This window comes from Protopterus annectens, chromosome 5.part0 (assembly GCF_019279795.1).
Source record: "Protopterus annectens isolate FY-2018-M chromosome 5.part0, PAN1.0, whole genome shotgun sequence".
In the NCBI taxonomy this organism is placed as follows: Eukaryota; Metazoa; Chordata; order Ceratodontiformes; family Protopteridae; genus Protopterus; species Protopterus annectens.
Window position 1 is genome coordinate 276,132,372 of NC_056735.1, and position 14,764 is coordinate 276,147,135.

A 14,764-nucleotide genomic window follows, 5' to 3' on the forward strand; every position below is an offset into this window, starting at 1 on the left:
ATGGTATTAATGGTATTATTTCAATTAAACCAGTTTTACAAAAAGCTGCTAATATATGAATGACTATGATTTTTGTAAGTTTACTATATTTATTAAAACTTACCAAGTTGTTTTTAATACTGTATGCTGTTAGACCTTTGTTGCATTTTTATGTATATCTTTGATATATGTTTTGTAATTACTATCACTTTAAATGAAATGGGGCTTGGTGCCATTAAGGTGTTATGTAATCCACCAGAAGACTTGCTACTTTGTTTCTGAAGAAGTTCCTTTTTGAATTGATTGGAATGAAAGCGCTTAAACTCGATTGTTTTTAAACATTAAACCTGGTTTGTAGTCCAAGTGATGTCTGGTATGGCATTCTTTATTTTTTTGGTTACCTTGTTTTATGCTGTTAGTTGTTGCTGTTTAAGTGAATGGTTGAATAATTTGGCCAGTCAAGACATGTTTGGAATGAACAACTCCAGAGATATTCCTTCTACAAACCCGAGGCATTACTTCTGAAAATAAAGGAAAAAATTTGAATGATAAACAACAAGGTACTGTGTTTAGTCCAGATCACAGGTGTAGTGCTATTTGTGGGGTTTCGGAAGAAGCTTCCCATAGTAACGTTAATGGCAATTTACAAACATGGCTAACTCACCTTTTTAACGTTACACATTTGGAATCGGACAGACAAACTGATAGTAACTCAAGGATGTGATAGTGTTCAATCTCGCCGTTTGTTCTTACACATGGGTTCGGAGCCGATCCTCGGCTCCGTGCCGGCCTCTTGCAAGCTCTGCATCGAGAAGAAGCTCGAGACAATCTAATACCCACAATCCCCCTCTGCCTTTACCTCAGATCTAGTTTGCCGCTGCTGCATACGCATCGTTGGGAGCTAGCTCGAGAGTTTCTAAGCTAAGATATAACTTTTATTGTTGTATTTTATTAGGATACTAGTCTAGTTGATATTTTCAGTGTTAACAAGTGTGATTGTGTTGTGGTTCCGTTAATTTTTTGGTACCGTTAACTTTATTATCGGTATTTTTGTTATCGGGGCCTACACCCTTCATATCTTTCCATAGTTGAGACAAATTTTTACCGGATTTGACAATTACTCGATTGTGACTAACTTTTTCGGATTGACTGTTTTTTACTGGAGTTGTCTTTTTATTCTACAATGTCTGAGAAGGTAAAGTCTGGTTTCAAGCGTTGTCAGTGTGGCCAGAAAATGTCGGTCACTGACAACCATAGTTCCTGCGTCTACTGCCTTGGCCCTCTCCACTTACAAGAGGATTGCTCCATCTGTCACTCTTTTAGTGGGAGGGTCATGACAGATAGGCGCAGGAAACTAATGGACAGAGGTCTATTGAAACCGGCTTTCCAAGAGGCTCTGGATGCTTCTGACCAGGCATCGAAGTCCTCTAAGGAATCGAAGACGTCGGAGCCTAAGTCATCGGCTCCGAGCTCTTCTTCAAAGGTTAGATCACCGGTTCCACAGACTTCGGGCCGAGTGTTCAACTGGTTTCGTTCCTGAGCCTCGAGTCTTGGAACCGTGATGGAGCTCCCTCCTTCGCCATATTGAGGTCGGCTCCGTCTTGGTTCCTTCGACCCGTTCTTCCTCCAAACTTTCGGATGTCGATGTGGATCGCGTGGTGCAGAAATTGTTGGAGCATTCGCCCTCTCTAAACTTATTTCGGTTTCCACCCAGTTGGTGTCGAAACTTGAAGGCCTTCCTGTATCTCCATCCATTCCTCCTCCGAGACCGATTCAGTCTTTGGAGCCGGAAGAGGCTGATCTACTGATTGTGGAGCCCTCGGGTCCAGAACCGTCTTTTTCTCGGTCTGTTCCCTCACCTCGACTCCGGACCCGTACCGGAGTCTCGGAGCCGACGGTCTGTTCTTGGTTCCGGGGCCGAGTCGAACCGGCGTGTTGGTTCCGACTCTCCCCTCGGGCCTCGGCGGATCGATTCGGCTCCGTCCTCGGGTCGATGCCTTCGTGCCCGTGTCGGGATTCTTCCCATTTCTTGAACCGGGGGACTCTTCGATGCGGGACCCGGGAGCGTTCGACCTGATGAGGAAGGTGTTGTCTACTCAGACAACCACATCAGTGGAAGCAGTTTCTCCTCCCCATAAAGGGCCTTTGTCTTCATCTGCACCCACGGTCACATCCAAGCGTCGGGCACCAGTGTCTCAGCCACCCCTGGAGGGTGCCCCCTCTTCCTCCGAGGCTTCTTCGGATGCTCCCCACGAGGAAGTCCCTAGGAAGAGATTGTGTAAGAGGAGACACTTGGATTCTCCACAGGAATCCTTGACATCTGACACTGACTTAGATGAGTCAGAGGGGTCCCCTAAGTCACCTTCAGAAGATGTCTCTTTTTCAGACATTTTGGAGATCCTGAAGCAGAGAGGTGACTGGCAGTCCCTTCCCCCTTCTGAGGATGAGTCAGTTCTGCTGAAGGCATTTGGTGCTCGCCCTTCCTCCTCCTGGGTCACTCCGCCCTTCGACGAACTAATGGAACTAATTGCTCGAAGGGCGTGGGAGACTCCTGACACAGTGGAACCTGTTCCAAGAAAACCTAACAAGTACATCACAGTACCTCAGGATAAGTCCTACCTTACAAAAGGAGTTCCAGTAGACGCTATGGTGGTGGCAGCAGCCACGAAAAAGGAGATGTCGGAGTCTTCTTCGTCTGTCCATCCCCCTAATAAAGATTCTAGGACGATGGATAGATATGGGAAGCGCATTTTTAGTTCAGCGGCTTTTTCCATGCGGTCCCTGAACTATTTGACCCATTTTACACGTCTGCAGAGGGATCTAGTCAAAGAGTTGGGAGATACCCTCCAGGGTGCTACAGATGCAGCTGTCTCAGAGAAAGTGACAGCGCAACTTAATACCCTAACATTGATTGTTAACTCGTCCATGAGGCTGATTTCCTACGCAGCCGAAGGTTCAAGTAGGGCAGCAGCTTCAGCGATTGCTCTTCGTAGACAATCCTGGATGCGCCTATGCTCCTTTGCGGAAGCCTTCAAGTCTTCCTTTACAAACGCCCCATTTGACGGTGCCACTCTTTTTGGCCCCAAGGTAAAGGAGACCCTTACCCGGTGTGAACAAGAGGGAAAGACTCTGTCTGCTGTCGGAGTCCGTTTTTCCACCCCAACCAGACCGTACCCCAAAGGGCAATGCGGTGGGAAAATGTGGTTTCGAAGACCCCAAGGGTCTTTCTCAGGCACACAGGGTGATGCCCCCTCTAGAGGCAGAGGAGGGGGCAGAGGTGGAAGACGCCGCCCTGGCGGCAGAGGGCTCCGCAACATCAACGTGACAGGGAACCACTCCATGGTAAACCTTTCCAGCACTCCTGAGAGGAGGCCCGACTGTCCTGCTCTGGAGGCAGTCGGGGGTCGCTTAGCTTTATACCCTCAGGCCTGGCAAAATATAACTACAGACAAGTGGGTAAAAAGCGTAGTTACCAGAGGTTACAACATACCCTTCCTATCCTATCCCATTCCAAAGAAAAGACTCCCAGATGTACCCCCATCTGCGAGAGCCAGCAGCTTTAGAAATTTCAAAGCTGCTAGAAAAAAGAGTCATCCAGCCAGTCCCAGCGGACCAGCAAGGATTCGGGACTTACTCAAGGTTCTTTTTAGTTCCAAAGAAAACAGGGGACTGGAGGCCCATTCTAGACCTAAGCTACCTCAATACTTTCGTCAAGAAAGAAAAGTTCCGAATGATCACGCTTCAATCGATCCTTCCATTCTTACAGAAGGACGAGTGGATGTGCTCAATAGATCTAGAGGATGCATACTACCACATCAAAATGGCCAGGGCATCCAGAGATCATTTGCGCTTCGGCTGGGAGCCAGTCACTTTCAATTTCGAGCCCTGCCCTTTGGTCTGACCTCAGCCCCAGGGTCTTCACCAAATGCATGGCAGTGGTAGCGTCTCACTTGAGACGCCAGGGATTCCAGGTGTTTCCGTATCTGGACGACTGGCTCCTTTCGGCCACCACCCGGCGTCAACTACTGCAGGCCAGAGACTTTGTTCTTCAACTGTGTGTTCACCTAGGGATCTCCGTAAATTTCGGAAAATCCTTACTTCAGCCATCACAAAATATCTTGTTCATAGGAGCAGAGTTAAACACACGTCAATTGATTCTGAGGCTTCCCCCAGAAAGGATATTATCACTGCAGACTCACATACGTCTTCTACTCTTGTCAAGGAAATCTCCTGCACAACTAGTACTGAAGGTGTTGGGCCTCATGTCAGCCTCCCTTATTGCAATTCCCCTGGGAAGGCTGCACATGAGAGTTCTACAATGGCTACTGTTTGCTCAATGGTCGTTTCAACAACTACCTCTAACACACGAGATTCTTATAACAAAGACTTGCAAAACAGATCTAAACTGGTGGCTTCAAACGTGCAACCTTTCCAAGGGGAGGCCGTTTGTGCTACCCACGCCCACAGTTATGGTGACCACGGACGCTTCCCTGATAGGGTGGGGGGGCATCTTTCAGGGACAGACAGTCCAAGGCGAATGGACCAATTTGGAGTACAATCTGCACATCAATGTTCTAGAGTTGAGGGCAGTGTTTCTAGCGTTGCAACACTTTGCTCCCCTTCTTCCTCTAGGGACTATTGCAGTTCAGACGGACAACATGTCTGTAGTCTGGTACATAAACAAACAAGGGGGAACCAAGTCCTATCAACTATGCAGAGAGGCCATGAGAATTTGGCAGTGGGCGGAGTCCACGGGTCGCTTTCTAATAGCAACGCACATCCCGGGGTCATCCAACGTCATAGCCGACAGGCTGAGCAGAGCAATTCTGTTACCGCACGAGTGGTCTCTAAAACAGTCAGTGGCGAAAAGGATTTTTCGCACGTGGGGCCAGCCTTCCTGCGACCTGTTTGCGTCTCCAATGAATGCCAAATGCAGGAGCTACTTTGCCCTATTACCCTCCAGGGGAAGTCCCCAGGGACGCACTGGTTTACGATTGGCCCCCGGGACTCCTATACGCATTTCCCCCATTTCCTCTGATATCGAAGTTTCTCCAGAAAGCCAGGAACCTACACAGGACTATAATCCTCATTGCTCCATTCTGGCCTCGTCAAATTTGGTTTCCCTTCCTGAAAATACACTGCATTCGGGGACCCTGGATTCTGGACCCAGAGCCAGATCTATTGACTCACTCGTCAGGGGTTCCCCATCCCGCGCTCCTGTCACTCCATCTAGCAGCTTGGCTGCTCCAATTCCAAACTTAGCCAGGTCTGATCTTTTGTCACCAGCAGTCCAGGATATATTAGTGGCTTCGCATAAAGCTTCCACTACTAAAACATATACTAGCAAATGGAAACGGTTTGTATTCTGGGCGAATACACACCATGTGGATCCCTTTATAGCTCCTTTGAATAAGATATTAGAGTTCTTAACAGACTTATTTCATCAGGGTGCTTCTCCTGCTACTCTAAGAGTTCAATTGGCTGCCATTTCAATTTCCATGTGGAAGAATGTGGAGCTCCTGTTATGGCTCACAGACTTTGTAAAGCCTTTTTAAAAGGAGTTTTTCATATCAGACCACCGGTCAGATCTCCGACGTCTCCTTGGAGTCTGAATTTGTTGTTATCTAATTTAATGTTGCCCCCTTTTGAACCCGCCTCTTCTTGCCCATTAAAATTTTTGTCCTGAAAAACTCTCTTTCTGGTAGCCATTACTTCTGCTAGACGAGTATCTGAACTTCAGGCTCTCTCCATCAAGCACCCTTATTTGATCTTTCACTCTGACAGAGTTTCTCTCCGAACCAATTCATCCTTCCTCCCTAAAGTGTGTTCTATTAACAATATTAATCAGTCCATTGAATTACCCACTTTCTTCAAAAACCACTCCAACAAAATGGAGTATATGTTACACAAATTGGATGTTCACAGACAGCTAAGATTTTATTTGGATAGAACAAAAGATCACAGAAAAACAGATCAACTCTTTGTGGCTTTTGCTGATAGCAGGAAAGGACTTGCAGTTACCAAAAGAACTCTTTCTAAATGGTTAACGGATTGTATAATCTATGTCTACGATTCTGCAAATCAACCCCTTTTACACAAACCCAAAGGACATTCCACAAGGTCAATATCTACGTCTTTGGCTCATGCAGCTCGCCTACCACTGGATGCTATTTGTGCAGCTGCTACCTGGTCTAAGCCACATACATTTATTTCTCATTATAAAGTAGACAAGGTTTCTAGGGACAGGGCAACCTTTGGTTCCACTGTGTTCAAGAACGTCCTCCCGTGAGTTCCTCAGGATCAAGGAGCTAGGGACGCTACCCATGTGTAAGAACAAACGGCGAGATTGAACACTATCACATATAGAAGTTATGTCCTTACCATAACGTTCCATGTGGAGTGTTCATCTCGCCTTTGTTCTTACAGTCCCACCCTCCCACCCTTAGGAAGAACGTTCTTTGATGCCTGGCCAGAAGCATTTTTTGCTACTGTTATTATTTCTGTGTACATAGTTGGTATACACATATATTTTTATATGTGTCTGTTTAGATATGTATATAGGTTTTCTATAATTGCTTTCTATACTTATGTGTATAAGCATGAATGTGCTATTCTGGATTGGTTTGCTTGCAAACTAGATCTGAGGTAAAGGCAGAGGGGGATTGTGGGTATTAGATTGTCTCGAGCTTCTTCTCGATGCAGAGCTTGCAAGAGGCCGGCACGGAGCCGAGGATCGGCTCCGAACCCATGTGTAAGAACAAAGGCGAGATGAACACTCCACATGGAACGTTATGGTAAGGACATAACTTCTATTTTTTCAACCAACATTCATTTGGGTCCTTTAGGGACAATATTTATTTACTTGAAAAGTTACAAAAAGTAAAAAATCTTCAGTTGGATGATGCTTATTTGATTGATTGTCTAAGATAATGGATTGTTCCCAAAGGCTTGAGAATTTATAAAATTGTAAATAGACTAAAACACAGTCACACAGTTTATAAAGACTTTATTGGGTTATTTGACCAGTTTGGCCTTGAACTCATTGAACTTATTAGTAAATGCAATTCTAACACGATTGGTGATATACTTAAGGTCACTGAGAGTCTTAAGTCTATAAATGATCATCTATTATTTGCTCAGTATAGATCTGTTTATAACAGTGTGTTTTTTAGAACTGATTGGAAATGTAAAGTTAATGTGGATAGGAAAATTAAAAAAAATGTGATAGAGACGTAAAACAGTATAAAGACAATAAAGCTTATCCATTAAGGGATAACACTACCCCGGTGGGGGATTCTCTGGTTAAAGTGTATGTTATCAGCAGGATACAGAGGAAGATAATGGAGAATATAACTTAATAAGTTGGATTTTGATTTAAATAATAAGGATTTTCCAGAGCTGAGGAGATCAGAATGTATAGTATATTACTCCCAGTGCCAGCAAGACTCATGTGTGAGTTCAGGTCCCCAGCTATCAGTGAATCATCAATATTCAAGGAAGCAAAGCAAAGAGAAAGGGAGGAAGAAGGGCGGGAAATGGTAATTTTTCCCAATACAGATAGTATTATGATCACATACCAGGGGTATAATATCTTTAATTACAGTCACATTTCTGTGATGTTGGACCATTTTCATTTATTTTCTAAGGGCTATAAATTTATACCTGCTGTACCCTTTAATGTGTCAAATTCATTACTGGAATTAAAATTATTCACCCGTAAATTGAATTTTGTATTGTTTTTTAATAGCACTATGCAGGACGATGTGTGGGTATAAATTTGCCACAGTGAACAAAATATGTGATGTTTAGTTGTGTGATTTTGAAGAAAGGAGTTTAATGTTTGAACCTGTTCAATGAGTAAGATTATTTAGATAGTGTGCCTTTAAGAAATAGTTATTTTTGGTATTTTCCCCTAACTGATTTGTTTTTCATTTGAATTGTACAGGTTATAGATCACATTAAAGGTGGGAAAAGTTTTGAAATGATTTATTGTGGTCTCATTTTTTATATCACAAAAACCTGGCATTTTAACAGGGGTGTGTAAACTTTTTATATCCACTCTATGTTCATAGGTTAGTACTAAGCTAACTGCCCTTTCGAGCCATTTTAAGCCTAGCCAATTATCCCTTGTGAGACTCAAACCCTGTACCTTGTGTTTATAAGGCAAACACCTTAACCATTAGGCCACCCTCCCTTTGTGCTCTTCAGTTTCTTTGGTTCCATGGAAGAGACCTCCTTATTTGACAACACAAGCCAACCAGGCCACTACAAGTGAGCAGTACACCTAGTCACTGATGCTGTGTGCATAGCTGCCTCCCCCCTTTGAGGATAAGCAGACTAGTGTCTCACATTCATGATCATCCTTCCCACCCAGTCCGTCAGGTGTTGAGTCTAATTGAAGATGGCTGATCTAGACTATAGTTAAAGCTTCATGCCTGCCTCTATGTCACAGGGCTGGGGGAACATTTTTACCATTTTCTGCCTTAGGGTTTCAAGGTTTCTTTAGCTTTTTCTAAAAGCAGTTCTTTCTATATTAACTCTGTTTATCCCCTTCTCTCTTCCTGACCAGAAAAGAACAGAATAAGGTATGTGTTGTACTGTTGTTTAATAGCTGGGCTCCTTCCATTAGTGTGGCAGAAAACTGCATCCATTTACATTTAATGAAATCCAGTTTCTAAACGAATAACAAAATCAGGCTTGGGACTAGTCTACATTTCTATTTGATATTCACATAAAGAATTTGTTTACTAATAATCCTTCCATTGGAATATCACCTGTTAAGCTGAGTATTCTTACAGAACTGCACTTTAATTTTACTTAATACTGCTTTTTTGCAAGAGTTGTAATTTAAATAACTTGAAGATTGATAGAATGCAGACACAGGTGCTGTAAGTTTGACTGTTGTAGTTATGATGAGTCTGTACTTCTATTAATGCTTTTTTGTTGGTATTCTGATACTTTGTGACTGTTACCAGCACAGTAATAGCTTCATCTGGTAATGGTTTCATTTGGTTATTTTAACAGAGTTCAAGAAAACTGATAAAAGTTTATTAGTGAGTCCTGAAGGATTGTCACGGGTGGCCTTTAACCCTAAACAGAAACCATGTTTTGGGGTACTGAAAATTTCTCCAGGTGCAACTGGCGGTGCTTCACAGTCCAAACGAAAATCATCAACTCCATCAAAAAAGCGAAGGAAAAGGGCAGCTGTTTTGAATTTCTCCTGAAGGAAAACATGATTAGTACTTTTTTTTTTTTAATTTATAAACTCTGCTTGGAGGTTTGCTGGTCTTCATGAATTTTAACTATACAACACTGCCAATTTTACAACTTGGCCTACCCTCTCTCTTGTCTAAACTATTGGACCATTTATCAGCTGTGAACTTTGTGGCATTTTTGCCCCAGTGTTTTGAAACTGCTGTATTTCTGGCATGTTATTCATAAATATATGTATTTTTAAATATATGTGAATGCCAATTGAATACTTTTGTACACATATTTGCCATTGTCTAATGACGTGTAGACTGTGCACAGAATTTGTACTCCATCATCCAGGCATCTTATTTTAGCCAATCTTAACTGTATAAGGATAAGAATATTTGTACAATGAATGCTTGTTAATGAATTAACATTTTTATTTGGAAATTATACCAGCATTTATGGTACTTCAGTTTAAATGACAAAAACATTTTGGTTGAAAAGAGGAACATGCACTTTGACTCTTAGCCATAGTAGTCAAAACTAGTAATACTTTTTAACTCTACTTAGGTGAATGGATTTATTTTTGTACAGAAAAGAATATAATTAATGTTGTACTTTCTTTTTTTGTGGAAGATATAAGGTGAGGAGGCGTAGTAGTTTGTCCAGTAAATCAAAGTAATTGCAAACTGCAGGTTTAGCAAGTGGCTTAAAGTAATAGTAGTACGCCATTACCATTTTTGCACCATAATTTGACTGTGCGGGTTTTTTATAGAGTTGTTGTAGCGTGTTTGAAGTACAGTCTTAATTTCTACAGAGCTCACACAGTTGGTATGTTATCCAAATTATTTGATTTTGAATGGAGCCTTTAGTGAAACATTCCAGAATAATATTGTTTATGATCGTCAGTTTGGGAGACTTCGTACTTTGAACTTGGGTAAGAATATCTGAATGAAGCAAAACCTTCAACACTGTATTTCACAGCATCTGTTGTTTGTAATGTAGAAACAACCTATATTCCCCCAAAATGGTAAAATCAAATATTTGTGTTATTTTGTATTTCTTTGGAAAATGTATTTTAATATCTTTGATTTAAAAAAATGCTATCAAACTCTACAGACCTCAAATACTGTACCTTCAATTTTTAGCCTTTTTGCATTTCATACAGGGCACCAAACTATCGTTGCTAGACAGTAATGTATTAGCTTTGTTGAATTTGTAGAATGAGGTGTTTGGTACTGAATAAGATGCTGATGGAAATGATTTATTTGTTCCAATACTATTTTTATTTTTTTGTCAGACTTCATTGTGACATTGCTTCAAGAACAAATGTTTAGCTGACATAAGTGCTGTCACACGAGACAGACATTAAATTGATATGAACACACTGGGGTAAACAGCTCCTTTGTTAAGTCTGAATAATATATTGCATAAATAGGTATTAGTGTCATTGTTTTTACTTACACTTCTTCAAAGCTAAATTGTGCGTTTCTATAGACTTCTGAACTGTTGGGAACTGCTTTTGCATTTTATTCCTAGATGTTACATTTCATCTGCCTATCCAGTTATTGTACCTACTTATACCCATTTCATGGGTACAGGGGGCCAGATCCGAAAAAGCCCTTAGTGGAAGTTCTGCTTCACAGGACTGAATTAAAAATAAAATTACAGAGTCAGTTTCTAAAGTATTAAAAATTAATAAAATTAAAAACAAATTACAGTGTTACATGCCTTACATTCCCTTTAAATCCCATCAGTAATATGTTTTTGCACTATGGTTACATAACCTGAGACTCAGGAGAAATACCCTGCTGTGTGCAGAATCCAAATACTTAAAGGAAGGTTGTGAGATCTCAGGAATTGTGTGGTATGTTAGCAGGGGGAAGGCACAGTGGAGCTTAACCCTGCAAAAGCATATTTCAGGAAAAGCTGAGTTTGGCCTTTTCTGTTTTGTCTTTTACACTTCAGATTTTTCTCCTTTGATATTGTATGTCAGAACGCTAGATGTTGTCTCAGTCTATCACAGGATGCAGATATTGACAAATCCACAAATACTGCAATGGACAGGCAATCTACCAATATGCCTTTGGACTCTAGAAGAAAATGGAAAAGCCTGGCACAAACCCACATGAATATTTTATATTAACCTGAAATGCGTTTTAAAGTATATGTGTGTCTTGCCAGTTATTTCTACAACTGTATATTTTCTCAGAGTAAAGAAAGCTACATCACTGTGACTTGGCACATTTAAGGAACTATGTTACTACAAATGTCATTATACTTGGTATGGAGCAGATTTCTCAGTACTAATCCAAGCAAGATTTCAGCCAAATCCTTCAAGCATATTCTTCCTTGAAAATGGTAAATAAAAAAAATAAATAAATTGGTGTATATTATATAATTTGCAGTAGCCTTGTTACCGTTTGAGATATATTTCATTTTTATCGTGTTTTTCACCAGAAACTTCCAGTTTTTCAGTGGAAACCAGTAATACATGTTGATCCTTTGAAATAGCTTTATGTGAATCGTGCTGCTGACTGTGAGTGCTCATCTAACTTTATCAAGCTTTTATGTAAGGAACCTTACATACATGACTTTATCCTCATTTAGTATCCGTCCAGTTTTTTACCAGAATAGTATTGATAGGCTTATTTTTCACAGCTTCTGTAATGCTACTTCTGAAATGACATTAGAATCCCTTTTATTTCCTTCCCATTACATTACAACATTTCAGTATTATATATAACATGTTAGATGGAAGCATAAGTAATGTGTTTATGATACCAATTAAAATGGTCATGGTAGGGGTTGTTGAATTATGTCTTAATTTTGCCAACTAGAACTGCAAACAATACAAATCACACTGCATTATAATTTGTAAATAATGAAACACTATTCCTAAACTGTTAGTTTATTTTTCTTACAGCAGTCTGTTTGACATAGATAATCAACTTTCCAGGTGACAGTCTGTTTGGAAGCAAAGTTCTTCATTAGGTAAGTAAGGAGTGTTCTTGTTTTGTGTTGAATGTCACAGGAAGTCATAATTATAACATTACCTCCTGTCTTCTCAATACAGACCTGTGTCCTAAAAAACCTTAATACATGGCAAGTATCCTCATAAAGTTAGCTTATTCTGTGTGTTGTAGAAAACATTGATTTTCTGTCTTAAATACATTCATATTATATAAAACAAAAGAAACACTTTTACATCCCAAACTGTTTGGTTTGACAGTAAATCAAAAACGAGTATTTTGTCCTCTCCTTTAATTTCTCCATGTCTTTTGGGTTTCTAATGCTTTGACAGGAATGAACCCCATTCCCAAGTCAAAGTATGATTAAAGTTCATGAAATTAGTATTATTTCAGTCTTTGATGTTATCCAGAAGTGCTGTTTGCAGCACCCACAGTGTGCACAGTAATGACTCCTCCTGCAATTCATATGGAGTTACATGTATCGGTAACATCTAAGCACAATTGCAAATTCTTTTTATAAGACCCGTTGCTCCTACTACTATTGGAGATGTCTTGGTATGCTTCTTCCATATTGCCCTCATTTCTGCCTGCAAAACCTGGTATTTTATGACTTTGCTCTCTCTATACTCAAAAGACACTGTAGTCACTGAGTGTAGCAATTTTTATGAGCAATGAAACTTTTGTCTTCTTTTCATGGACTACTATGTGGTTTTCTCATGATATAAACTTCAGAATGTACTATAATGCTTTGTGACTCATTTTTCCAGTGTTTTCTAGCTACTTCAATATTAGTGTTTGCACAATCCCCAATGCAGCAATCTTGCCACATTATTTTGCCTTTCAGTATACAGTCCTTCTGCCATTAGTATATCACAACCAGCAACAAGATGTATGACTGTTTCCAATTCTGTTGTAGAAAACCTATATTTGCCTGTTTCTCCCACATTTTCAATTGACTTTGTAAACCAACATGTATTTAGTGTACTGTCCTGGGCTGCCAATATTAACCTTTTGCCTTTTGGTTTAAATTACCCTCTTCTTAGCCATTCCTGTTTTCGATCTTGATCAACATGAGGTTGTTCCAAGGGTTTTCTATACTTTCAACTGTATTTATTCATTTTCCACATTTCTTGCCTCCATCTGATCCTTCACCTTATATTCTATTTGTTGTTGTTTTTTGGCATATTCAGTTGCTGCCTGATTTTTATCTAATTCTGGTTTGATTTCCATTCCCACTTGACACCAATATGCTTCTGCTAAACTAAGCAGGGAAGTCATCTTAGACTTATTCTCTTCATGTTTTAAAACTTTCGTTATGTTTGGGTTTTGTGAGGTCAGCAGATATGTATGCAGTCCCAAGATTGCAGATCTATAATCAGTTTTGAGGTGGGCCATACCTCCTTCAAAACGAGGAATGTATAGTCTTGGTATATAGGCAGTCCTGGGTTAAGGACAAGATCTGTTTTTTAGTCTATCCTTGTCAGATTTGCATGCAAGTCAAAACACGTACATACAGCATGTACAGTGCAGTAACTGCTTCAATACTATGTACTGTACAAACCAGTAGTCTTGACCAATTAGATTGCCAACACAGTGATCTCTTAACCAATTAGATCTCATGTTCTCCAGAAAGGTAGAATTAGCTGTTCTAGCAAGGCATGCAAGCAGCTTCATGAACAGAGAAAATGGGGAGAAGGAAAGTACAACAGAATTCTTTATTTTAAGGTAAGATTTGGGCAACTTTACAGATTTTTATTTATTTCCACATTATTTCCAACATTGTGGCAGCCCGTTCGTATCTATGGGTTGTCAGCATGTCGGATGTCCATAATCCGGGGACTGCCTGTACACTGATTTTTATAAATTATTTGATGTGCATGAAGCATCCTTCTTGTTTTCCAGTCCAACCAATCCAACACCATTGGGGCCAATTATCAATCGAAAACTGTAAGTTAGGATAGGAAGAGAAAATTGGTTTATACTTTGGAGTTTGTTCCTAGATGTCAGTGCTGTTTTAGTATTAATTTTAGTCTTCTAAAATATTCCTTACTAATTTTTATTAGCATTTCTCATGTTTTATTGTTGATTTTTCAATTCCCAAAATGTATACACTCCATCTTGCTGAAGTTCTGTTATATCTCATTCATGTCCCAAACTGCTGTTTTCTTGGTACTGCAGCTTTCCTGCTTTAAAGGTTGCTTTTGCACATTTATCAAGGCTAAATGATATTCTTATATCATCTGAAAGTTTTGACCACTTGCAGTTGTGCTTTCAATTCCTCATCTGATGAACTATACAGTTTTAAATCATCCACAAAATGATGAGAAGTCTCTACACTTTGTTGGTTGTGGAAGCCAAATTGTAGCCATGACCTAATCTTTAAAGTAGACCGCTTAATGGGTTAAGGACAAGACAAAAGAGCAGCGGTGACAGAGTCACCCTGGAATGTACCCCTTTGAATTTTTATCCCTGGAATAAGAATTTGTCCTTTATCATGGCTTAACTGCAAAGTGGTTTGCCACTGTTTCTTGGTTGTTGTAATTGATCAGTGTAGTGTATCTTATACATTTTAAGCACTCTTATCCATGAATGTGTGATACTGTCTAGTGTTTTTTTTT

General features: G+C 40.3%; 1 protein-coding gene across 1 annotated transcript in view; it reads left to right on the top strand.

Moving 5' to 3' along the window:
- The window catches only part of RRP1B (ribosomal RNA processing 1B), a 1,940,580-nt gene extending 1,930,019 nt beyond the window's left edge, over positions 1-10,561 (top strand). Inside the window, exon 16 of the mRNA XM_044071827.1 lies at positions 9,004-10,561. Within this exon, the coding sequence (XP_043927762.1) occupies positions 9,004-9,203 (200 nt within the window). The 3' untranslated portion in view covers positions 9,204-10,561. The remainder of the gene's footprint in view (positions 1-9,003) is intronic.
- Positions 10,562-14,764: the final 4,203 nt, after the last annotated feature.